Consider the following 27,879-nt stretch of genomic DNA (forward strand, 5'->3'; position numbering starts at 1 on the left):
GAATCTGTGCGAGCGGGTGGGACTGAGCTCCAGCCAAGAATGTTCCCCAATATGATCAGTTTTTACAGTGACTGTATCCCTGCAACATGGGTTAAACAATCATAGTTCCCGGGCTCTGCCACTCGGCGGCGCGACGATCCCCGTCAGACCAGGCCGCTCGTTTACAGCGGCTCGGCTTCGGTGTGTGTAAACTCGAGCCGCTCGCCGTCGTCGCTTCACACACAAACAGCACGGAAACCGTGGAAAGCCGCTCGCCGAATTTTTTGTACCTTTCCGGGAAAAGTCCTTCAGGTAATTGAAATTAAGTAGTAAAAGTAAGTAGAAAGTGTGGCCGGGGATCCGGCGGACCGGGTGCTGTAGGAATTGTGGCGCAGGATGCGGGCGTCGAGTCAAAAAACGGTGAAATTCGTGAAGTGTGAAATGAGGTGTCGCTCGCTGGCTCTTTGTGTATTGGTTTGACGCGGGGTTGCTGCTGCTGAAAAAATCCCGCGGGCAAAAGGGGCGGCGGAGCGTCACTTTTCGCTGCGACGAGCGTTCCCAGCTGCCGACGGGAAAAGTGTAAATTATTCGTTTGTTTCGCTGCCGAATTGTTGTTTGGTTTGCGAGTTCCCACGTTTTCGGAGGTGCTTGGAGCGTTCCCCGACCCTTGTGGTGTGAAGTGGGCGGCGTTGGTCGTTCCGGCGTGAGTGCCAGGCCTTGGACGGAAAAGTCTGCGATTCGGCGGCGCTGCTACCAACGGCTGGCTCCGAGCCGCCCGAATTCGGCGGAGCTTCTTGGGTCTGTTTCCGACCGGCACCACTGACCGCCCGCACGGTGCGTCCCCGTCGCCCAGGTCACTGACAACAACAAAGCCAGCGAGGGGGTGGCGGGCATCATCGTGAGGCGAAGGTGGTTGAACTTGAGTCGTGACTCGTCGAGGTCGCCTGGAATTGTTTCTGCACCAACCAAGCCAGGGGTTGTGAGGGGGCGTGACTGCAAGGCGGCCAGGGAGGCAGGTGCATTTCACTCTCGCCGTTCACGCGTGAACGCCCCGGGGAACGGTGGCGAATGTTGCGGTAGGTCACGGTTGACTAGACGAATTGCACGGCGGGGGAGGGATTGTTTACTTGCCAGCGCAATTTCTAAATATTTTGGTTTTTTCCGCCTCAATCGCGGCCGCGGAGTTGTTTTCATTGTTTCGCGAGCATGGCAGCGAGCGCAGTCAGTGATATTTCTCGGCTTCTTGGTGGTCGCTCTTGTGTGCGAGTGGCCGCAATCCGGTTTTCGTCGTGAGACGTTTTTTGCCGGAGGCACCGGAAATTCTGTAGTCATCGCTGGCGTAGTTGCGGCAGATGTTGTTTGGCTGCGAATCGCTTCATTGTTTTGATGCAGGTCGTGCTGGGATTTTCTTCTGAGCGGAAAATTTAACGCTCAAGAGATACCACTTTGCGGTATTTTCGTTGTTGCTAACGAAGACGAAGGTCACGGAATCGGGCGATGACGGTCTGAAAGTAGAAAATTAGATCTAGAATGAGTCAAACTTCTGAGTTGCTAGACGATTGGATAATTTGTTTTCTTAATTTAAATAATAAACGGAGATTCCTTAGGAGACTGGAACTCCTTAGCTAATCGCGTAGAGCGGCGACCGTCTCACTCCCACTGCACCAGGTTCGAATCCCGGTTCTTCATAGTCGTTTTGAAATCCATTCACTGTCTTGTCTGTCGCAGGCATTTTTTTCCAAAACGACTGAACCGATTCGAACGAAATTTTGTGGACAGAGGGGAACTATGAAATCCCACGCATACAGCGAGTGACATAAATTTAGGTGGATTTAAAAAAATTGTTCACCGGATATAGCCGTGTAGGGTATTACTGCAGGATGTTGCGGTACGGCAAGGAAGAAAATTCTTTTGCACATCACTTTGGAAAGTAACAAACGCTGTACAAATCACTGTAATCTTCCTGCCGTGACGGTATTTTTTTTAGGTCCCTCATCCATATCGTACCAAATTGTCCTTTCGGATAGGTAACTTTCAATTAGCTTAGCGAAGTAATCGGGGACACCCCTTTTAGACAGCAAACTTTCTGTACATCCCCAGCTGACTAAAAACACATTATGTAGCATACACACTCCAAAAAGACACAAAATTTGCTGAAGGACATCGTATTCCAAACTAGCTTCAATAACACACCTATGGGGATGATCGTAGGATGAGTTCAACAAAAGCTTTACCCCTTTGATATACCATCCTATATTCTGCGATAAGGAAAAGTCTGTTACAAATTATCATCATCATCAACGGCGCAACAACCGGTATCCGGTCTAGGCCTGCCTTAATAAGGAACTCCAGACACCCCGGTTTTGCGCCGAGGTCCACCAATTCGATGTCCCTAAAAGCTGTCTAGCGTCCTGATCTACGCCATCGCTCCATCTTAGGCAGGGTCTGCCTCGTCTTCTTTTTCTACCATGGATATTGCCCTTATAGACTTTTCGGGTGGGATCATTCTCATCCATACGGATTAAGTGACCCGCCCACCGTAACCTATTGAGCCGGATTTTATCCAGAACCGGACGGTCATGGTATCGCTCATAGATTTCGTCATTGTGTAGGCTACGGAATTGTCCATCCTCATTCTTCTCTCGAACGTGGCCAAGAGTTCGCAATTTTTCTTGCTAAGAACCCAAGTTTCCGAGGAATACATGAGGACTGGCAAGATCATAGTCTTGTACAGTAAGAGCTTTGACCCTACGGTGAGACGTTTTGAGCGGAACAGTCTTTGTAAGCTGAAATAGGCTCTGTTGGCTGACAATAACCGTGCGCGGATTTAACCATCTGTTATCGGTTGTGATTTTCGACCCTAGATAGAAGAAGTTATGAACGGCCTCATAGCTGTAGTCTCCTATTTTTATTCTTCCCGTTTGACCAGTGCGATTTGATGTTGGTTGGTTGGTTTTCGGTGCTGACGTTGCCACCAAATATTTTGTCTTGCCTTCATTGATGTGCAGCCCAAGATCTCGCGCCGCCTGCTCGATCTGAAGGCAGTTTGTACGTTTCGGGTCGTTCTTCCCATGATGTCGATATCGTCAGCATAGGCCAGTAGTCGGGTGGACTTAAAGAGGATCGTACCTCTTGCTTTTACCTCAGCATCACGGATCACTTTCTCGAGGGTCAGGTTAAAGAGGACGCATGACAGGGCATTCCCTTGTCGTAGACCGTTGTTGATGTCGAATGGTCTTGAGAGTGATTCTGCCGCCTTTATCTAGCCTCGCACATTGGTCAGGGTAAGCCTAATCAGTCTTATCAATTTCGTTGGGATACCGATTTCCCTCATGGCCGTGTACATTTTTTCCCTGGCTATGCTATCATAAGCGGCTTTAAAATCGATGAAAAGATGGTGTTCGCCATATTCCAGTAGTTTTTCCATCGCTTGTCGCAGAGAGAAAATCGGATCTGTTGCTGATTTGCCTGGAGTGAAGCCTCTTTGGTAGCCTAGCAAGATAGCGGAGAATATCTTATAGTTAGTGTGTGTGCTTGAGGTGGGGGAGAGGTAAAGCCTCTGAGCACTCATACCTTTGTGGTCCATTCTGCTCGATTCCCCCGTCTAACGGAATATCCCAAATTCGTTTATGTATCGCAGGATTTCCGTTAGTGGATGTCATGCTATCCGCTGCAGTTGGAGCACATCAGCACCAAAAATCTGATGTCTGATGCGTCCGTAAGCAAGGCACTCACTTAGAAAATGTTTCGTGGATTCCGGGTACCGAGAGGAAACCCACCGTATTTAATTTAGAAACAGAATCCAATCGATTTCTACATTCCTGAACGAACAATGCAGCTTGACTATCGCTACAGATTGCGATGCGCCTGTTCTTCAATCGCTCGTCAATCATCCAGGTTGCCGCCCTCAGGATCGGATACACTTCAGCCTGAAAGACCGTTGTGTATTGTCCCAAAGGAAAATCCCACTTCTTGTTTTTATGCGAGAGGTAGACTGCTGCTTCAGAACCATTTTCTGTTTTTGAGCCATCGATGTAGAAGACGTCAGGCATTCTTCTTGTAGGCGAACAACAGTTTTCTCTCCGGTTCAAGATAACATCATATCTTCTACCAAACAGATGTATGGAGATCTGAGCATCGGAAGGCATTGCGATGTGTGTGTGCCGGATGTGGTCATGGCACCGGTGATGCCCAGACACTCAGTTCTTTGTAGTGTGGCTAGTTTACTGCAAAAACTCTTCTGTTTCACCTTAGCCCACTACACTACGGATGCATAGGCGCACATTATTACCTGAGTCCTAAGTCCCCATGTCGAGGCAAAGGTCCGTCTACACACTTCGCTGAAGGCAGTCTTTCGACGCTTCCGTTGTTAAGTAATGATCAATACCCACTTCAGCATACAACAATCTCTGCGTTAGCATAGCGTAGATCCACTTTATTTGAGTTTCGTCATCACCAGGCTCTCTGGCGGCGTCAAAGAGCTTTTGGAAGGGCGCACCCTCGCGTACTCTTCAGAGTTGCATTCTCTATCTTTGAAACCAAAGAATGAAGAGCAGACTCACAGGACATTCCACTTTGGTAAGCATGTTGGTTTTCATTTAGTGGGGTGCGACTTTAGCACCTTCCCGCGAATGTGACGTTCAACCAGTCTCTCCAGGCACTTCAGCGAAAATGATGTTAGGCTGATTCGCCTGCAGTTCTTTGGATTTTAATAGTCATCTTTCCCAGGCTTTGGTATGAAAACTTCTGCCAAGAGGAAGGCACGTAGCCCAGAGCAAGACATCCTTGAAAAATATTTTTTAGAAGTTGTTCTAAGTCCTCTATACCCCCCTTTAGCATCGCTGGGTAGATGCCATCCATACCAGGTGCTTTGAAGTATTCAAATGACATTATAGCAGCTCTCGCTTTTTCATTGGCAACAACCGCTCTTGCAGTATCCCAATTCTCTTTGCAACACCTTCGCCTTGAAGGGTTTGCAGAAACCGTCAATTCTTTTCTTCCTACTTCTGAGATCTGTTCTCCCGAGTGGTGTACTTCCAAGAGAGTCTGTATAGACTCAACTCTGGAGTTCGTGAAAGTACCATCGGGTTTTCTAAGAGAGTCCCACTTGGCCGACCCATCCTTATTAAGGACTATGCACAACCTGGAAGTCTCCCTTTCACCTTCCAGTTTCTCACAATATGCTCTAAAAGAGTTTCGTTTCGAACCTTTTATATTCACGCGGTGAGTTCAGGAAGTTTAACCAGTCTTCATCTTTATTGCTTTTGCAAGCATAATTTAGAAGTCGTCTGGTCAATTTCTTGAGTCCCTGTAGTTTTCGGTTCCACCATGGAATCCTTTTACCAAGTTTGCCTCGGGAAATAGGACAAGCCTCTTCAAAGCACTCTAAGAGTGTGCGATTCAGAGTTTTCAGTTGATCTTCTATCGCCAAAGGAGTCCTTAGTCGCCTAGGGAGCTCAAATTTGCCGCCAAGAAGTTGATTGAACTTCGTCCAATCCGTTTTCCTAGGATTCCGTCTTTGTATTACAGGCTGTTCCCCGGGTGTAGGTTTTCCATTAAAGTGGAGAGCCTATCTTCCACAGATTTCTCCGTTGGGGAACATAAATTAAGTGAGGCCTTCAAAATTCGTGTCTCGGCCACGACCTGATTTCTCAAAGTCGCGGGTAGATTCGAAAACTGTGGCTTCTTACCACTTACAATCCTTTGTTTCCATCTTCATGTATTTTTGGCCACCCTTAGTGTAGTAGTAAACTACCACAAGCTCCCCCATCACGGCAAGGTGTTGTCCGAGGGGGGCCTTATTGGTGGTACTCAGCAACATCATACCTCTACAATTGCTGTACTGCGTAATATCTCCCTTTTTATGTATGGGACAGATAATGCCCTGTTGCCAGTTGTCAGGCATTGATTCGCTCTCCCAAACTTTGCGCATTAGTAGATGAACCGCTTAGTGTAATGGGTCGCCTCCATATTTAACTAATTCGGCTGTAATTCCATCGACTCTTGGCGACTTCTAATTTTTAAGCTGATGAATTGCACGGACTGTTTCTCCTATACGTAATGGTGGCAGTATTTGTCCGTCGTCTTCAGTTGGCGGCACCTCCAACTCGCTGATGTTCTGGTTGTTCAGTAGCTCATCAAAGTACTCAACCCATCGCTCGAATATGCCCATCCTGTCGGAAATCAGATTTCCCTCTTTGTCTCGGTAGGATGAACATCGAGGTGTATAAGGCTTCATCCTGCTGACCTTACCAACAACTTCCACGTCTGGTGCGGTTGCTCCCGGTACTTTTCGAGTTCACGGATCTGTTGGTTCTTCCTGGCTTTGGTTTTCTGTCCGTGAAATTGCCTCCCCGCTCGCCGGAGTTCGTGATAAGTCTCCGTGTGCCCGTGTCTTTTGAGAATGCAACATTACTCGGTATGCAGCATTCTTCCGTTCCATTGTTAGCTTACATTCATCATTCAAACCAGCCATTCCGAATGTTTTTGCGGCTGGCGCCAAGCATGTTTGTGGCTGTATTTATGATAACGTTCTTCAGGTGATTGTGAAGATCATTTGTTGATGCTTCATCTCCAGGACATCTGTTAGCTGTGGTTATTGCGGCAGCCATTTTCCTCTTATAGGTGTTGCGAAGGGCTGTGTTGTGGATGGCTTCAGTGTTAACTCTCAACTGATTGTCAGAAGGGAATCTGGGTGGTGTTGTTATTTCAGCTCGAAGCACCATGCCAACGAGATACTGATACGAGTCTATATTGGCCCCCTATATGTTCTGAAATTTATCATGGCTGAGAGGTGGCGGCGTTCGCTCAGCACGAGGTCAATTTGGTTGAAAGCGGTCCCGTTTGGAGGGACCCTCGTTTTCCGCTTTCCGCGCAAACCAGGTACTTCCAACAATCATTTCATGGGACACTGCTAATTGAATAATCCGCAGTCCGTTATCAGCGTTTGCCAGGTTTTATGCTCCATCGTGGGTACCAATCCACGTTTCGTCCTGGGACCTATACTACCCTTTGACTACGTTTTTCTTCAGCCATTGTTTAAACTTGTCACAATCCTTCAGATGATTGCCTTTCTTACAGAAAAAAACATTTCAAATTTCGGGTCGATGTTTTCAAAACAGCTTCACTCCGATCATTTGATGATAAATCACCACTTTTGCGTGACTCCTTTCGCTTCAAATGCGCTCGAATGAGTTTCGAATGAATCAGCGATTGTGTTAAATCAGCATCGGGTCGCGGGTCTAGTGCCGTGATCAATGAATCATAACTTGATGAGAAACTGCTCAATGTGATGGCCACCTGTCACTTTCCACTCAGCACATTATCGCCCAAATCAACCAATTTTTGAAAGAAATCGGTGAAATCGACAATGTGTTTCTCCATATCTCCGCCCTCAGTAAGTTTCAAACCGCATATTCGAAACATTATCGACACCTTGTTACCCAATGTGTTTCGTTTACGATAATTGCGTAACGAATTCCAAGCCGCATTCGCCGTAGCATCATTGCGAATATGAACCACTTGACTATTTTTTTGGACAAAAAGACCAATCAACGCACGTGCTTGCTCGTCATTCTTTAAGAATTTTGCACACACCGTTACATCTGCAGTTACCATCGTCTGTGTAACATCTTCACCAAGTACTGATCCGCAGCTATGACCGCATTCCACACTTTTTCTTTTCACAGATACAACTCCATTTTATACTTCCACGTAAAATAGTTTGTGCTGTTCAACTTTTCAATCATAAACTTGTGAATTTCTGTCATTTTGAGTCCTTTTATCAGTCTACCTTATTTAATGCCAATCAGAATCTCGCCTTAAGCCCTCACGGGTAGTCAACGACCCTTAACGAATCGCTTATGATACGAGGAGTGGCGTCCCCGAGGTGCCCGAGAAAGTAGTTCTGACCCCCTAGTTGGCATAATACGAAGAAGTTTCTCGGTGAAGAGCGAATTGCTAATGACCGATACACGTCGGGAAACACTGGGAGTCCCCGGAGCCGTCGACAACATCTTGTCGATGTCGATGGGGCGATGTGAGCATAGGTCTGCCAAGGTCGTAGTTGTGGCTTGTATCAGAAGCCAGCCTTTTCGGGGCCCTGGTCGGGTAGTGTGCATTGAATCGGTATTAGTAGATCGCATTGTCCCGAGCGAGCGCTGATCAGTACATGAGTTCCACGATTAGCTAATCGTAGGTTATGGTGTCAGGGAAGTGGGGTAGGAGTTTTGTCCTCGAGGGTTTACCCGTTCCTGACTATTGCGGCCCGCTGCCTTGCACACGATGCGCTGGTAAATAACTTAAATGGTGAACAAAAAATAAAACGAGGAGATAGTGGAAGTGGAGAGTGAGCTGGCTGCGTTTATTCGCAGCACGAAAATGCGCCGCTCGCCCCAGAGCCTAGGGAAGGAAGCAACAAGGGCTGGAATACCCGACGAAACATTGGGACGCGTAGACGGAGAGAAGGACTCGCAAAGTGATGCGGCACTTGCGACGGAGACAGGAGCCCAGACCATACCATGCAGTGCTATAGTTGTGAAAAGAGTGGAAATTGCTGAAATTAACCAAACGCTATGGAATATGAGCTGAGAAGGAGGGATGTCGACTACTCTGGTGCAAGATGAAGAGGAAAGGCTTATTAAGAAATGCGCGGCAGTTGTGAGGCAAAGACTTCAGCAAAGGGGTGAAAAACGGGCTAATGGAACTGGAGGAGGAGCTCCTGGACAGGATTTCATATTATAGGTGCACATGGAGAGTAAGAGAAAATCCGCTGGAAGTAGAAACAACCGTGCCTCACGACGAGAACATTACGAGCACCAAAAAGGTCGTAGACAGCCCATTGCAAAGCGAACTGATGAAAAAACGAAAGTAGGAAGGGACATTTGGAGGAGATTTCACTCAGGTACTCTCCAGGACTCAAAAGAAGACGGCGAAGAGGAACAAGAGACAACAACACGTCCCGCCATTAGAAAAACCTCTGCCTAAAATTAAGGCGGACACGAAGAACGGGGCACCAAAAGAAAAGGGAACCAAAGGAAAAGGGCTTATAAAGCCGACGGAAGGCAAGATTTTGCGGAAGTCCTCAGTAAAATCCGCTACAAGATTAAACCCGAAGATAGCGGAGCAGAAGTGTCTTCTATTCGTAAAACGAATGGTTGTGGAATCCTTGTCGAACTAGGCCCGAAGACAATAAATAAGGTTACGTTCTGTGAAGTGAGTCATGGGGTTTCTGGGAGAAAAAGCTTTGGTTTCCAGCCTGGGACCCACGTGTTCTCTGGAAATCCGAAACCTTGTGAGCAGAATTGAAAAGAGCCAGGACGCGGTCGCATCCGACAAATCAATATGCACCGGAGTGCAACCGCTCACGAGTTGCTAATGCAATTCGTTGCGGAGACCAAAGCTGATTTAGTACTGATCACTGAGCAGTACCGAAACAAGGATTCAGTTTCTTGGCACCCTGACAGTCAGGTACCGCTGCCATCTGGGTTTGGGACGGCACCCTCCTTAGGATTCTTACCCAAGGGCGATGGGACGGCTTTGTCTGGATTCGGTGTCCAGGGATAACGTTTTTTAGTGTTGTATCTTACGCCGAATGAGGCGATGCTGTCGGCCATCGACATCTCATACGCAAGTTTGGCTCTCATATGTTTGGTACGGTTCACAGATTATCGCAACGTCAACATTTCAACTAGTTTTCTTGTTTGGCTATTCGGTCGCGTTTCCCTATTTGTAGGTCTGCACTGTGGTTGATATCACTCTAATCACTGACATTTTATCTAAGTTCACCTTTGTAAAAGAGTCATTATAATATCTTCAATTTAAAGTATTTCCATGTGTAAATTTTCAACGTCCTCATTTAATTTTACAGAGAAATAATTACTCCATTTCACATCACCAATGGCAACTAAACGTAAATCCGATGCTGGTGCCAAGCCCCAGAAGCGAGGTCGCAAGAAGAAGGATGATTATGATTCTGATTTGAGCGACGGAGCCGATTATGTAGAGGATAAAAGTGGAAAGGTCGAAGTACTGATATCCGGGTCAGATGATCTTGAACCCGTCGCGAAACTGCCTGAAGAATTGTTGGCCACTTATGACAAGACTCCTGGTAAGATGCTGGTTGCCGGGCTTGTAACTTGGGACTTGACTGGACGGCGTGACCCCAAGGGCAAAGTTACGAAGATCAGGCCGAATTTATATACCTTCCATAAATTCACGGACCAAATGGTGAGTACAGAATGGCGCAATTGTAAAAATATTAATTTATTAAAACTTTGGCTTTATAATTACAGTACCGTTTCGCAGTCAGCGGACCACCTTCCGCTCACAGCATTCTAATCAACATGGACAGGAAAGCCATGACTTTTGGTAAGTATTGTTGGCTGGATGTCGACAATTTGATATGGTTTTAAACTGGGCTATCTTCCATCTAACAGGCCGCAATCAGTTCGGTCAACTAGGCCAACCCGAGCTTAGAGTCTACGAGAAACCCACTCTAGTTCCTGCTTTAGAAAACATGAATATCATCCAGGCAGCTTGCGGGCGCAACCACTCCCTCTTCCTCACAGGTAAATTGCGAATTCCATAAAATGCGCCGCAAACGGAAGATAATTTTTTATTTCATTTGTACAGAGCAAGTGAATAAAGCACAATTGAATGAAATAAAGAAAATATCTCCAGCGTGGGTGAAGGCTTTGTAAAAAACAAATCATTTCAGATACGGGAACTGTTTATGCGTGCGGCGATAATAAGAGCGGTCAGTGTGGCATTGGAAATGTTTGCCCGACGGTCACTACGGCAACCAAAATTCACTATCGCGGTCCGCCAATCATTCGTATTGGATGTGGGGCGGATTTCTCTGTAATTCTCGATATTAAGGGAAATCTTTACACATTCGGTCTACCTGAGTATGGTCAGTTGGGCCATAATACGGACGGAAAGTACTTTGTAAATGCCAATAAATTAACATTCCATTTCGAAACATCTCCAAAGAAAGTTGTTTTGTATATTGAAAAATCAAAAGAGGGACATGTCACGCCTGTGGACGGTGTTCAAATTGTCGATTTTGCATGCGGAAATAATCATACCGTGAGTATTGCTTGGTTTTTACTTGTAAAGTCAGTTACTGCCTTAATGTTCAGGAAGCTTGTATGGGGTTTTCTTTGAGAATTGGAATGAAACTAGATCCTCTTCCAATTTTGGGTTTTATTGTTAGTACTTCACCAAAGTTGTTCCAACGCATTTTTATAGTTTTCGTTAGCTCTCTGGGTGATAACAAATAACCGATTGTCTTTCCTTGAATATAAAGATAAATTTCCTTTGGTTTCTTTACACAGGTGGCGATTGATTCAAAGAAGAGGGCCTACAGCTGGGGCTTCGGTGGATTCGGACGCCTGGGTCATGCCGAACAAAAGGATGAATTGGTCCCAAGGTAATTTGAGAATTGACGAGTGTTTTTTATGGGTACTGAGTTCTTTTCCTTTTTTGTTGCGATCAGGCTAATCAAGTCGTTTGACAGTCAAGGACGCGGTGTACGAAGCATTTATTGCGGGGCAACTTACAGCTTAGCAATAACTGACATTGGACAGTTGTTTTTGTTCGGTCAGAACAAGAAGACGGGAGAGGCTAACATGTATCCCAAACCAGTGCAGGATCTGGCAGGTATGTTGTAGTAGAATTGATTTTAGTTTTAATGTCAGGTGGCATTGACACATACTATGTTTCCCTTCTGATGTATGTAGTCCCGAGATACGGTTTCACATAAAAAGTTGTTTTCACTTCATTCAAGACTGTAACGGTACATTATATGATTACAGTACCTTATAGGAGGCAAAGTGGTCAGCATTGCGCTCGCTCGAGATTATTACCCTGATTTGACTCAGGGACTCATTCACACCTGAGTCGACTGGTATCCGACGTCAAATCACGATACAAATCTCACTGCCACCAGTGAGATTTAAACCGCGACCTTCCTTATGACAACATTGTGCTCTAACCACTCAGCTATCCGGACGCACGGTTTGATATTTGCACGACTTAATTGGAATAAAAGTCTAGCCGCTCGGAGGCTGAGGGAGCTACTATCATTCATAAATGCGACGGGCTGGCTCTGAAGATCTGAACCAACTAGATTCTGCTCCCATTACCGCTCCCATCGCAGCCATGATCTTAGAAGATTGTGGCATTAAAATCCCGCATCATAGCGCTGATTTGACTTCTTCGATCGGCGGACCTACCTACCTTAAGGCTTCCTAAAGGTGACATTGTCATGATGATGGATAATCTAAATGGCAAAATGGGGTCTGATAACACCTTGCTCGGATATGTGATGGGGGGAATACTACTACAATCTGCGCGAACGGAAGATATGCCTTCAATATTGATGATTGCTACTCATTTCGTAGGCCGCGTTCTGGAGGGACATCAGAAGACTTGACTGACTGCGAAATCAAGGATGCGGATCAATAAAATTAATTCAAGATTCTATTGGTCGCTTTGGGTAGTGGCGAGCATGACGCGTTCCAGCTCCGATACCATGCGAAATTCCGCGAAGTTCAACGTACAAAGGAAAATTTATTGTTGCGCCGGGCAAGGAAACAGAAGTTGCCATAGATAACAATGATTTTAGAACCTTATATCGCATTATGAAAGAACTTCCAGCTGGTCGTCTTTCTATGGTTTTGTGATGGCTGTTAATGGTCGACTCTTCATGATGATATACATACATGGTTGCCAGGGTGATGAGTAATTGAAAAGATGGAAGAAACATTTTCCTACGATTCTCAACCGTATAACCTCTTTCTTATATAGATAAAATTGGCTAGTCACAACATGCGTATAAGAACTGCTCCTTCAAATCAATGCGATCAAATAAAATATAGTTGCTGGGCTTGACGATCTTGCTACTTCCACTTATACGAAAATCATAGGAATCAAAGATTTCCAAAGAGTGGAAGAAGGGGATGATCGTGAAGATTCCGAAGAAGTAAATTACTGTAATAATGACTAATATAATCGGGAAGTTTATTTAGATTGCTCTACGCATGAGGGGTATTCCCGAGAAACTAATCCATATTATCAAATCGTTATATAAAACATCCCCAATTCCCAGAGAAATTTGAAATCTAAAGCGAAGTTCTTCATGCTGCCTTGACTGGAAGACGTGCCATGTCACTTTCGTCAAATACCTCAACTACATCGGTTTGGTGCCTCACCGCATCATATGCAGCAACCATACAATGGTTGTGACTAGTCTCACCGGTCATCGCACTCTTTTTATCTGCATTAACGGGCAGAACATCTATTTGAAATAATAAAAACTATTATTACTATTATATAATTTAATTGCTAGAAATATCGCGTAATTACACTCAGAAGGACATCTATGTTTCTCGTAGTAGTGTTGTTTCTGCTGACGGTGGCAGCGAGCTTAACGTTATCCGACTCCTGAACGTAGATACGCCTCTGCTGTTTTGTCTAAAATCTGTAAATATCTCAACACCGTGAAATTGAGGTTATCTCATGGCCATGCTCTTTCTGCTGTTGCATGGGAGCAGCACATGGAAAATGACTACTACTGTTACTCAAGACTTCCAAGCCTTCGTTAACATCCACCTCCGCCATTTCATTGCTGTTTTCTGACCCGATACAATCTTGATCGAAGAGCTGCGTTGACGTACGGGCCAAGTAGCAGAAGATGTGTTGATTAGAAGGTTGAAGTGGCAGTGGAAAGGTCACAATTAAAGGTAGGGCGAAAACATCATTGCCGACTATGTCATGCAATGGAATACGCTATCCCAGAGCGGCTGACGAGTGGGTCACCTAAAAACACATGGCCCAACACAGCAGAGGAGTGCAAGTTTCTTATGTAGATAAGCACATTTCAGCATTTAGTAGACTGGTATACGGAGCATTCTAGGACATTCATCTCGTCCTTGCATTGATCCATTAGCCCGTGGGATACCGCCACTGAATACAAAACCTTGAATGACCGCTTGGCTGTCGGTTACATCATGGTATGCTTGGGGCTCGGATCATAGTAGGCCTCCAGTTCCGCCAGTATCTTCGGAATACCCTGGGGAATCCTGGAAGACAATACGACTCGACTAAACTGTTCGTGTCCGAGGAAACTATGCAATAACTCCACAGACAAGCTGCGATTCGTCGGTGAAGAATACAGTGCCAGAACCTTGCAACACGATGTCGCCTTCCAATTCTGCCTTGTTGGAAAGCCCATAGTAAAATTCCTCTTAAAGCTCGGCGTGAGTGTGGTGTAATTCCTAGGCAATGTCCCCAGTTCCCAGCTACTTTGCCTAGGATGTTATTGCCTTTGAAGTAGGCGAGCTGATTTGAGAAAGGATCTCCTCTGAATGTCAGGACGCATTAGATTGCTCATAAAAATCCTACTTCTCAGTAACGAACGTCTCCGATAGTGCTTAACGCTTTGCTAAGTAAATTCTCTTCATTCTGGTTCGAAATCGATGGATTCACATTTCAGTTGGGCTACTGCTGCAAGACGGAAAGAAGTGATTGCCAGCCAGCATTCTATAAGGACCTTGCCTTACGCGCCCAACAATCTGTCTTCATCTCTCAACACCGCGTTAATTATTACTTTCTGAGGAGATTTTTTTCACTTTCACTTTTGTGAACTGAAGGCGATGCATTTACTTTTTATAATTACAGTGTCTCATTGAGACTTGGTTGATGGTAATAAATTTTTCTGTTTTCGCTCGATTAATTAGCGATCCCTGAAGGAGTTCGGTGTTGTTTTTCCATGGGTGCCTGACTGTTACTGTCATTCGCTGTACATTTTGGTGTGTGGCTTTTTAGAAGTGCGCAGTCACATCCAATAAATTTGTTCGATTCCGTTGGTGAAGACCATTACCAGGTTGTCTACCAAACAGATCACCGCTGTCTCCCCGGAAACGTGACGGCCCAGTATCCCGTGGTATAAACGGTCTCAATATTAAATTTCGCGAAATTCTTGCTAGAACGAAATATTTGTTGCTTCCTACTTCATGAGCCTCTGAGAGATAATGTTGGATTGGCCGCACCAAATAGCTAGAGACACGGCCTTAATCCTTCACCCGTGTATAGCATTTATCGGAGCTGCGCACCCGCATCCCAAGCTAGATCCCCTGCTTTTGGTATAACATAAGTCACCTGTTTTCTCGATAAAAGGATTGTTTTGGGGTGTTCGACAATAAAATTCATTTCTTCCTTTTTCATTGTGTGGGAAACATTTCTTCTATCATTGACAAATCGGGCGCTGAAGTGCCATTTGGTTAATAGGCAGGTTGAAAGCTCTGTTCAGAACTCTATAAAGAGCCTGCCTGGAGATATTGCGTCGATCCTAGAGCTTGAGGTTCATCTTCTTTTGCTGAGGAAAAAAAGGTTATTATTTTAGAGAAGAGAGGCAAACAAATCGTAGTGTTTTTGTTACAGCTCCTAGTTATTGAGTCTTGCGTTTATATCTGCTTGCTCGAAGTAAGAACGGCCTGAATATCTCAATTGTCTTGTTCCACCAAGTTTGGTCTCCTCTTAAGAATTATCGCACGCCTTGGTTACGCTTTGAGGCTTGTGCCTGTTACAATTAAGTATCAACAAAACCAAGGTTTACAATCTGATTTCCCCTATCAATTTGCCTGTCTTCCTCAATGTGTAGAATATTGAACTCAACGAACCAATCTAGCTCGAAGCAGTTTAATGTAAAGAGTTGAACAGTCAAGCAAGGAGCGAAGCAATCCCAAGAGGATTTCTTGAGAATCCCTAAGAAAATTTGAAGCGAATTGTAGTGCAAAAGAATACATTTTTGTGCTTGAAAAACTGACTTTAAGTCCATGTACCTTTCAGAGACTCGCGGTATTGGCGCTCTATCCGCGGTATTGGCGGATATTGAACAGGTTCGCCAGTACCTGCGCAAATTAAATGTCCTCACGACATGCGCTTACATGTGTCTATCCTGTCCAGATTGGGGAATATGGAGAGATCCGTTGGACACTTCACTCCTTCTTGCAGGAGTATAAAAAAAATATTATAAAATGGAAACCCTGAGGTGTTATACATCTGGAGGAATTTATATATCCATGGATAGGTTAAAAATAAAGGCCTGACCGCGCGCAAAACCAGAATAATCGATCATATCCACAGCGGAAACACCCATCTAGCCTCACACATTGAGGCATGGCCTTCCTGGGTCCCCTTTCCTACCTTGGCATTTCGAGGTTTAATTGACTTTGAGAAACCTGCATCGTTATAACTGAAATACAGAAGACCGGAGTCCCGAGTATTGGCGGATGCGACGCATTGTCTAGCTGGTAACACAGTTCGCCTAAAGTTAAAGCGACAAAACCATTCCTCGCGAGTCTTTCCGTTTGTTATGTACAGCAACCGAGGCACTTTGGACTCTATTTCCAAAAGTATAGCAGAACATCTCTGGTTGTTAGATGTCTAGCTAGCTCTTCCTTCTTAAACCAAAAACGAAACGGGGTGTATTTCTAGTTTCCACGTAGTCTCGGGATTTAGGAGCGACAAGTATGGCTCTTTCCAGCCTTCGAATAGTAGCTTGGCTCGTGAGTCTTGTGTGACTAGCCATTCGGCCCGCTTGATAATCCGCCTATTCCCGCCTGTCTTTGCGGTAGCTCGCGTAAATTTTGCTCGATCTGGATTCCCAGTTGAATGCGCTTTCTCGGAGCAGATGCAGCATGCGCCTATCGAGCCATTACCGCCTTTTTCGACCTTATCTGGGTCGCTGCTCCTTCTTCCCAATTACCAGTGAGGTTTGTCCGAGTGTGGGGTTTTGGGTCCAATACTGAACGAAAATGATGATTGGTCTTGGGCGAAGTCCAGCCACCGCCTGGAGGAGAGCTGTTGTCTTTGGCCGATTAGGTGCCGGTTCTGGTCTTGAAAGAATTGTGAATATTCGTTCACGTAAACATTGGCTAGGTATATTGTTAGCACCTCCTGTTCCTGTTCATCTAAAAGGGTGCAAAATTTTTATTTGGGGATCATCCTGCTGGGAACACTGATGGCACCCATGTTGAACGGAGTGGCTAAGATAAATTAGTCTGGTGAAATTGAATATCTCTAGACACCACTAGAAAAACTTCGCTTAATTAGTAAAAGAGTTGCAAGTTGCCTCCCAAAGTTTTATTCTCCAATGAGCGTAAGTCAACATAGTTTTTACTATGTTTTCATTTCTTCATTGTCGATTCGACAATTAAGCCTAGACATCAATCTTCCGTGGCAATAAAAACACGCAAAATACTTCCTAGGCGGAGTCGAAGGTGGATTGTCCTAGGCACGGAAGAACACAGAAAACACAAATCAGGTGAGCGGATGAAGAAACAGTTGTTCCCACTGCATATTCTTCCTTGTCGAAAATTGGAAATCTGCTCTTTTCCTGCCGAGCTCTTTCCTTTACGGGAAAAATCAGAAAAAAATTCAAAACATACGCACCAAATCATAGCACACGTAATCCACTTCAATAGGTCTCCCTGAAATCACATTTCTTAATGAATTGAAGGCCGTTTTCTATTTATCCTGCGCAATTTTTTTTTTATTCTCTTTTACGACTAAATGAAGGACAACCAAAAAGTTCAACACCACAAATCACTCTCCTTTACCATCTTTATTTGCCTCTGTGTTCTTCTAATACCGGAAATTTCTGTTTTTTTTAAATCATTTTTATTTTTAAGAAATAATAATAATCGTTGGGTAGCAATTCAATCGGATCAGGGCCTTGAAGTGTGTTAGAGCATTTGTGCTCTAACCATTCAGCTATCCGGACAGAAAATGAGGAGGAAATAAGTAACAATAATATATAGACTGGAAAAATGAACACAAAACCAACCAAAATAACTTAAATTTAACCACCCAAAATGTTTTGATCACGGTTTATAGAGAGAAGAGAAACAAAAATCTAATCTAAGTTGTCGGGAAATGGTCATCTATCCTTTTGTTCGTTGTTGGCCTATGTATATGATACATAACCGGATCACCGGCAGAATCAAGAATTAGACCATTCCTGTCAAGAGTTCGTATATCTTATTCGGGAAGAATGAAGCCTGTCGTGAGTTTTCCCGATATACCCATCATTTGGGTAGAATGGCTGCGAAACCCAAGGGTACTCGCCATGCGAAACAGAGTGCACTATATGATTTCGAATCAATCTGACGATAACTGCAGAAGCTGCATACATCACCTCATAAGTTACATAATGTTTATAGTTTGGTGAAGCAGTTCTATTAAGCCCCATGCAAGCATGCAGAAAATTCCTTTTAAAGATCTTTATTTTCTCCATTTGGCTAGCACCCAAATTAAACCAGATAGGACCCCGGTCTAACCAAAGTAAGAGAGCAAATAATCTTAACCTTCCGGATAAGATGTGGATCGTAAAAGAGTTTTCGAAGAGACATAACGCGCTCGTTAAATTGGAGACGCTCGTCAAGACGCACACCCAGGCATTTAAAGCACTTCTTATGAGGAATGCGCTCAGAATTATCCTCGCTCGCGACAATCTGGAAATATCTCCAATTCCTTTTCAAGTTCCTACTGGCGTACGCCAAGGAATTTTCAAACAGAATCATTTCACACTTTTGCGCGTTGATTTTTATCCACCAGCTGTTCATGAAGAATTTTATGTCATTGAAAATTTTCTGAAGTTCAACTTGCATATCAGTTACCTTCTTGTGTGCCGTGTAGGCTAACAGATCGTCAGCAAAGGCAACCAACGATGTTTTAGGAGATTTATTAAACTCGAACAAGTTGAGTAATTCGTCGGCAAATACTGCGAAAAGTGTATGCGCAGTCACTGCTCCTTGGTGTAATCCATTTAGAACGTGAAATTCTCTACTAGTAGTGAGATTTCTGTCCGTAATGACAAAGTACTTGTCATACGGCATACTACATATCATCGCTAAGAGGTGGCTGCAAAACTCGTTCTTCAGGAGCCTGAAAATCAGGCCATCCAACCAGACGGAATCAAAGACCTTCTCCATGTCTATAAGGCAAGCGCCTACATATTCACCATTGTTAATCCGAAAGCAAATAACAGACGTTACTTTTGTTATTGCATTTATTGTCGAATGTCCAGATCGAAATCCGAATTGCGCATCATTTCCTTCCTCTTAATATTGCTATTCACGAACCTCAACACCTTGCTGATCTTCTCCTTCTTTTTCTTCAGCCTTTGTCCCGTTTACAAGCGGTGGTGGCTCGTCGGGATCGATTTCGCCATTTGGCTCTATCAAATGCCTGATCTGGATGCAAGCGCGAGGCTTTTAAATCCCTATCCAGCGTATCAAGCGACCGTTGTTTCAGCCGGCCTTTTGGTCGCTTACGATCGATTTCGATGTTTAGACTAAGCTTGGCAAGTGAATTCTCGTTGGCGCCAATTGCATGACCATACCATCGAAGACGCCTTGTGGTGCAGCAGGTTTAGCAATTCGATTGGCAGTTGCCACCACCGGTGTTCTCCGTGGCGGAGTAGACCTTGATTTGTCGATAAAAATAATTAAAGTTAAAAAGTTGATTTGACATTTTTGAATTTGGATGAAGCAGAAGTTTGAAGTTTTTCGACTGAGAGAGTCTCGCTAATTATTCTTTAACTTTGAGAGAGTCTCGCTAATTATTCATTAACTTTATATTAATAAAATTATGTAAGCTAAGTTTCTATGTTTATTTTAAAATGCGAACGCTTCGAATCGAAAGCAGTTGCTAGTGGTATTCATATCCAATATCTAGAAGAAAATTACAATCAGGTCTTATCAAGACTAAAACCTCTCGCAGTTTTTCCACGTTCGGTGCAACCCCATATCGATCGCGGATGTGATCAAAACGTGTCATGCTATTGGTCCAACGCAATATCTTCGTTTCCATTACCGCAAGACGACGACGTTCATTGTCTTTCATAGTCGGTCTACGCTCGGAACTATAGAGGTCCACAGGACGGACGACATTGCGGTAAATTTTAGATTTGAGACGTTCGTTGATCACAAAGAACCCCAGTTGTGGAACACCACTTCATCCAGGCTGCGTTAATGCGTGAAGTAATTTCATAACCCAGTTCTCCATTGGCTGAAGCATGACCCAGAGGTATTTAAATCGCTCAGTCCTGTGTAGGCCACTGGCGCTGACAGTGATTGTGTCTATTTCATGGGGATCGGTTGTCAAAAACTCAGTTTAATTCAGATTCAATTTGAGACCGTAGCTTTTGGGACTGTATGAATGCTTCCCTCTTACCCGGAAGTCCCTGACTACGATCGCTCCTGAAAGACTTGTGCTTAAATCAAATTCTAAAGCGAACGCTTAGCAACGACAATTTTTTCTGCCTAGTGCAACTTTTGCAAGCTGTGTACGGGGAAAAGGGTTTCGTTGCCAAACTTCATTTATCGGATAAGCATTGGGATTTGGTAGAAAAAGAAGACGAGGCAGACCCTGCTTAAGATGGAGCGATGGCGTAGGTCAGGACGCCAGACAGCTATCCCTCGAATTGGTGGACCTCGGCGCAAAACCGGGATATCTGGAGTTCCTTATTAAGGCAGACCTAGACCGGATACCGGTTGTTGCGCAGTTGATGATGCTGATTGGGATTTCAGAAAAAAATTAAAAATTTTTTGGTTATTGAAAACAGGATTCGAAATAATTATTGTACAAAGTGAATAAACAAAAAAACAAACGGAAATAAATAAAATTTGTCAAGCCAATCTTCCTGCGAAGTCTCAAGCACTCCGCCCAAACCGTGGATCATTACAAGATAGTTGCAAATGAAGTGTGATTGCTCATGGTTAACGACGAGCTTGCATCGGCTATAAATGTAAAGTATTTTTTTGTGGGATTTGCGGGGTCCTAAGTCCGCATCAACTTGATTCCCGACCAGACCAAATGGGGAGCAACTTACCCCAGCTTTTTTTTTGGTTCAAGAACCCCTCGTTTAGGGCGTAGCACCCAAAGTTTAAAAATATTTACGGTTTCTTACCATGGCAGAGGCAAATCGTCAGACGCTGCCTCACCCCTGCCTTGGGAGCAGCGTGACCGAGGCGGCCCGCACTTAAGCTCCTTTACGACTGCAAAGCTATTCCCGAAACATTTTAAGTTGAACCCAACTATACGTTCAGTCCATTACGGCATAATATAGATTAGCAAGTCGGGAAACCGGAAGCTTGACGCTTCAGGTATAAAAGGTTTTGTGTTTCCCTATGTGAGGAGCATAACGTAGTTCTCCATTGGCTTATAGCATTGACCCGAGATATTTAAATCGCTCAGTTCTGGGCAGGTTACCACCATTGCCAGAACTCAGCGATTTAAATATCTGGAGGGGCAGATTACTGCCATTGAAAGAACTGAGCGATTTAAATATCTCGAGTCAATGCTACCAGCCAATGGAGAACTGCGTAATGAAATGTTTCAAGCATTAACGCCACCTGGATGAAGTGACATTCCGCAACTGGTGTTCTTTGTGATCGACGTATCAGCGCACGTCCCAAATCTAAAATTTACTGCAATGTCGTCCGTCTGTCGCTCTCTATAGTTTGAGTGTTGACTATAAAGGACAATGAACGGCGTCTTGCGGCAATGGGGACGAAAATGTTGCATTGCACTGAGAATATCCGCGATCGATATGGGTTTGCACCAATCGTGGGAAAACTGCAAGAGAGGCGTTTTCGATGGTGTGGTCACGTAATTCACGCTAACGAGAATTCAACACCCAGTATTGGTCAGAACATCGAAGTCAATGGTAAGCAACCAAAAAACCGGCCAAAACAATGGTCGCATGATACACTGGATGGGGATTTGAAGGTCTCGCGATTACATCCTGATCAATCATTTGATGAAATAAAATGACGAAACCGATCACGACGAGCCGACCCCGCTTGTGAACTGAAGGCTGAAGAAAAAGAAGAAGATGTGAGGAGCGATGAGCCTGACAGTTCCGTGTCACATAGTTAAAGATTCTATTGGCATCTATTTTTTAGAAAGTAATTTAAATAAATCATTTCATGGAAAGCGCTGTATTGAATAGTGAACCTCATACGCTTCACACTCTGAGTTTAATATTATTAGCAAATGCCAACAATTTAACCAACATCAAATATAAACAAGTCGGGAAACCGGAAGCTGGACGCTTCAGGTACGAAATGTTTTGTGTATTTCTTAGTACGTAGCACGTAATATAAGCATATGTCCACTTTCGGGTGATATTGACATTGATAGTCTTTAATTTTCCAAGAAGCAAGAATTTCGACGTACTATAAATTTGTTAGTAACAGTGCGATTTCCATCAAACTTGGTATGATCATGCTCATCATTATAGCCTACATCACTGCAGAATTTCGTGCCGCTAGGATGAATTTAAGGGGGGTTTCCAGCCAATTACAAAAAATTATAGTAATATGCTATTATTAACTTTCTTTGAACAGGTATCGCTATGAAAGGTATTTCGGAGCCAAGGCACCATATAGTGGCAGCATCCTGATTTTTTTTAGATTTTTCGGTTTGGTAGTTTCTGAGAATGGCCCCCCTTAAAGAAATGATCACTTTCAACCCCCCGCGCTCCCCACATTTCCAAGAAATGTCAAAACTAAGACCGGCTTCGAAAAGTACTAATCGAGACCTTTAATTTGATACCACATGACTATATTTGATGAAAAAAAATTTTACACTCCCCTTTTGCATGTATGGGAACCCCCCCTTAAATTCAAGTAAAAGGATGTAACTCACTGTATGTGTGAGCGTTCACAGTTCCCGCCTTTCTACCAAATTTGGTTTCAATCGCTATAACCGTCTCCGAGAAAAATGCGTGTGACGGACAGACAAACAGACGGTAAACCGATTTTAATAAGGTTTAAAAAGGGCTAGGGAGAATTAGATTCTTCTTGAATGGAATTTTAATATTCTCGTTAATTGTGACGTCAGCATCTTATTTGTATGGCTTAGGATGCTGTTAATTAGTACGAAATTGATAAGTTTGAACTGCTACAACTTTCCCACTAATATCATAGTTGGATTTTCATGAAACTTGGCATGTGTATGCACGAGGCTGTTCTCTATGTCGGTGCAAAATTTAGTACACTTAGGAGTAACTTAAGGGGAGTTTTTTAGTCAATTTCTAAAAGTTGATAATATACTATTAGTAAATTTTTTGAGCAGATTCCGGAATAGGACATCTCTCGAAGATTAGATTTCACATAAGTGTTTTACACAAAACCTTAAAAAGGGCTGCAGATAAATAGATTCTTCATAAATGCGACTTTAATATTTCACGCGAATGTCAATTATTCCGGGTAATTATGACGTCAGCATCTGATTTGCATGGCTTTGGAAGCGGTAAATTCGCGCGAAATTGCTAAGTTTGAACTGCTATAACTTTGGCGTTAATTGCCAGATTTCTACGAAATTTTGCACGTATATACGAAATATTGTCCTCTATGCTGGTACAAAATTCGGGAGTCCTAGAATGAATTCAAGGGGGGTTTTTCAGTAAATTTCTAAAAAGTAATAATATGCTATTAGTAAGTTTATTTGAGCAGATATCGGAATGGGACATATTTTGAGGCCTAGATTTCATCTAGGCGCACCACTCTGATTTTTTCCGGATTTTTAGGTTGGGTAGTTTCCGTAAATGAGTCCTGTCTCACTTCAAGTGCGTAAATTTTGACTCATTACTCACGCACTTTGCAATTTATGCCAAAACTAATATCAGTTTCGGAAAGTACAAATCGAGACCTTTCATTTGATACCCTACACAACTATATCCGGTGAAAAAAAAATTTTGAATCCCCCCTTTGCATGTATGGTGAGCCCCCCTTTAAACTCCACCTAAATTTATGCCACTCACTGTATGCGTGGGATTTCATAGTTCCCATCTGTCCACCAAATTTCGTTCGGATCGGTTTAGCCGTTTTGGGGGAAAAATGCGTGTGACAGACAGACAGACAGACATTGACATTGAATCGATTTTAATAAGGTTTTGTTTTACACAAAACCTTAAAAAGGGACACTTTGTTTAATACAGTCTGTTACATAAGAGCGTGGTCACTGTTACACGTAGATAAAAAATCAGAGCGTCTTGTTTCTTTTTCTATGACATAGAGGGCACCTCAGTCCTGCATGCTTTTTGTAAAAAGTCAGCTCTCTGTCAAATTTAGTCTTGAATTGAGTGGTTTTTCGAAATGAGTTGTGTTTACGCCTCTCGCTTTGAGGCAATCTTTCTATGTTTGCATGAAAAAGGACCCAAATTAACGCAAACTGCTGCTGCGAAATATATGGGAAAGTCGAAGCAAGTGGATAAATCGCTATAAAAAGGTCGGTAACGTTGATGATTTTCCTGATCGCGGAAGTGCAAGCAAAGTCTCAAAAAAGACGAAAAAAAGATTCTCGCATTGTTCTCGAAAGATCCAACTTTGACTTTACGTGGAGCTGCTGTGAAATTGAAAGCAAAAGGTGTTGACATATCTCACGGAACGATTCGCAGGCACTTGCTTGCCAATAAACTGAAATATCGCAGTACTTTGGAAAAACCAATGTTGAGTGCAAAACACGTTGAAAAACGAGTGGAATGGGCGAAGGAAAACTTGGACCGCGATTGGAGCAACGTAATTTTTTCTGATGAATCCCCCTTCTGGGCATTTCCGAGCATCAAACACGCCTGGACAACCTCCACCAGTAGGATGCTTCAACGGACTATTAAACACCCCGTCAAGGTCGATGTTTGGGGGTTCTTCTCAAACAAAGGTTTCGGTACTTTGTTCTTATTTACCGAGAATTTAAATGCCGAAAAAATGAATAAAATATATCAAAAGGCTTTGTTATCATCTGCTAAGCAATGGTATATCAAGAAAAATGAAAGCTGGATCCTTCAAGCGGACAACGATCCGAAACATCGGAGTCGAGCGTGTAGCGAGTGGAAGGCGCAAAACGGAGTTGTCACTTTAGATTGGCCATCTCAGTCACCGGATGCAAATCCCATAGAAAATGTGTGGGCTCTAATGAAAATGCAGCTTCGCAGATGCAAGCCATGTAATTTTGATCAACTTTCTCGACAAATTCGGGAAATTTGGAGGTCTTTTCCGGTAGAATATGCAGAAAAACTAGTGGAAAATATGCCCCGACGGTGCCAGGCCATAATTGACAATGCAGGAGATTGGACTTGCTACTGAGGTATTTGCATTGAGTATTGACGACCAAATTATCAATAAATTTGCGAATTTTCGAAAAATCAATTGTTGTTATTATTTAACAGTGACCACGATCTTATGTAACAGACTGTAAATAGTAGTATTTCATTCTTGAGACAAATCCATCATTTTTTTTTATTTTATTTGTGTCTTTAAAGGGTGGAATATAACATGCATTGGCTGTTCAAACACATCGATCGTCATATCGGCCGACGACACTCTCATCGTCTGGGGAGCATCACCAACATACGGTGAATTGGTAAGTTTTGCATTCGATACAGTCTTAAAGTTGCTTTGGGTGTTAATCAACGCTGGTTCTTTCTTACTTATATCAGGGTCTCGGCGACATGCAAAAATCTTCAACCGTTCCAAAGGAAGTAACACGCCTTGAAGGCATGAAAATTCCTCACGTTACAATGGGTTATTCGCACACAATTCTGTTGGTCAACACAGACCATGAATTGACAAAAGAGAAATACGATAAACTGCCAGAGTTCGACATTGAAGATTAAAGGTCGTCCTGAGGAGAGGAAACCTTATCTTCGTCTTCGGTCTATGAACATAGCACATCGAGAGAGAGTGTCAGACAACTGTAATCTAATTTAAGCATAACTGAATCAATAACAAGTAATAAAATCATCCCTGGTGTCGGTTCAATATTTAAATAATCACTAGGCGATAGTTAAATTCAGTGAAGGCTACAAGCGAACATCAGAGACATACAATTCAACACACCAATCCAAAAACAGCCGTGAAGCAAGGGAGAATGCAAATCAAACCAGATCACAACAAAGTAATAATAATTGTTATAGGATAACTTCTGTAGACTTACTGTTAAGCAAGAAAAAAAAACAATACGAGAAACTTAATGCAGTGCGTAGAATAGTGAATGTATGTATTAATAATCCACTCCAAACACACCGTACCGTTAACGAATTTCTTGTATACCTTCGCATTTTTATACTCTCTATATACATATAAACCGCGTATTTACTCTCTCTTCAACGCCGAACCGTGGAGTACAACAAAAACAAAAAGAAGAAAAAAAGATAAAAGCCATACCCTCAAGTTTTATGTAGAATATTCAGGTCCTAGAAGGCGGGGCGAGTGAACATGATCGGATATTCATACCAACGGCTTAGATAAGGATACTCGAAAGATGGGCTCGAATGAGTCGGTTCCTTTTTTGCTGAGTTTTGAGGATTTAAATATTAGATAAAGAACAAAGCTGCCGGCACATGCATCAGTCACATTTTATACTAACATTCAAGTAATGACCCATAATCCATTCGACCAGGGAGAGAGTCGTGACTGTTCACTCGCACGCTAGGAAAACAACAATAAGCAAAAACTAGCCAACTGTAGAATAATTCAACTGATTTCATATGTTTGTAATTACTTTATGTCCTTCCGTGTTCATTTTTTACTTTAAGACATGCAAAGACGGAGTTAAAAGTTTCTGGAAGCATAAGATTGAGATGGAGTTACAGGTTTTACTCCGTGGAACAGTCTCGTAGGACTCTTTCACATTTTTTCAATAGTTTGATAAGTTCCAATTAACTCATGAAAAAACATTCAATTTTTACAGCTCAATCGCAAGATGTAATGCAATGTTTTGTGTATTGTGTGCGATTAAACGTAGATATTGAAGTTTGTCTCCTTTTGGTTTTTTTACTGTCGTATTTTCCTCGTTCTAAGTATTTTGCAAGAGTCGTGCCGTTGATTTTATGAGTTTGTCTGATTTACGATGTCCAGTATTTTAATTAGTCCTCTATGTGCAGAAAGACGGAATATATTATTTCAATTCTTTCTCGGAACAAATACAAAGAAACAAACACGAAACTAAATAAACCAGAAGTGCATATTGCCCTTAACGAAGATATTAAAGTATACATTGTCGAACGGGAAACCATAAAATATATACAGAAAATAGAAGAGTACACAGTATCGTGTGTCAGAGTAATTCATAGCAAATAAAGTGAGACTACTATGGTATTTGTTATTATTAATTACATGATGCATAGCCTTAAAATGATATATAAAATGCCACAGATTTTAAGACATAGAACAGACATCGTATCGAACCACAACTACTTATTACCTTTACCTCTTCCCGTATATTAACACACACACACACAAAACGATTAAGAAATTAAAGAAAAACATATTTAGTTAAGCAAGTGAAATACAAAGAGGAGATTTTAAGAAAAATAAATGAAAATATATTATTAAAAGTACGATTATGCAATTTAGAAGATGAGAAAGATAATGGATAAATCTTAAGGTGGCAAATAAAATGGCATACCAAATGCTAATGAAAAAAGAATTGTTTCGGTTTAGTTGATCTGCTTTTTCAATATTTCAGGTATTCATTGTTTAATCTTCGAAAGACATGAGAAACTTCCTCTTCGTTGTTGTCGTTGAGGCTCCACAGCTCATTTCGAGCCTTGGTATTCAGGATATCCTTTCTCTATCCGTCGATCAGATTCTCTAATTTTGAAATCCGAGCAGTGATGCACCATCTTCGTCAACAGAATTTGCACAGCGCTTTCGGGGTTTTCCTACCGGTCTCTGTCCGTTTACCTTCCTATCCAAAACTCTGCTAGGCATCGAAGTGTCGTTTATACGTTGAACGTGGCCAGTCTATTGCAACTTTCGAAGTGTCGTGCGCTATTTTGATGCCACAAACTCCTAACACCGTGACTGCTGTTATGAGAGCAGGGAG

The 27,879-nt window shown here is 43.0% G+C and overlaps 1 protein-coding gene across 1 annotated transcript; it reads left to right on the plus strand.

Annotated features, from left to right (window-relative positions):
• The first annotated feature begins 143 nt into the window (after window positions 1-143).
• On the plus strand, window positions 144-27,480 carry LOC119652635 (protein RCC2 homolog). Its single transcript, XM_038056884.1, has 9 exons — window positions 144-291; window positions 9,848-10,206; window positions 10,272-10,347; window positions 10,416-10,547; window positions 10,697-11,067; window positions 11,316-11,410; window positions 11,477-11,640; window positions 25,313-25,413; window positions 25,490-27,480. The coding sequence occupies exons 2-9, from the start codon at window positions 9,877-9,879 to the stop codon at window positions 25,664-25,666; spliced, it is 1,446 nt and encodes a 481-aa protein (XP_037912812.1). The 5' UTR covers window positions 144-291; window positions 9,848-9,876; the 3' UTR covers window positions 25,667-27,480.
• Window positions 27,481-27,879: the final 399 nt, after the last annotated feature.

The sequence above is a fragment of the Hermetia illucens genome, chromosome 3, assembly GCF_905115235.1.
Source record: "Hermetia illucens chromosome 3, iHerIll2.2.curated.20191125, whole genome shotgun sequence".
Classification (NCBI taxonomy): domain Eukaryota; kingdom Metazoa; phylum Arthropoda; class Insecta; order Diptera; family Stratiomyidae; genus Hermetia; species Hermetia illucens.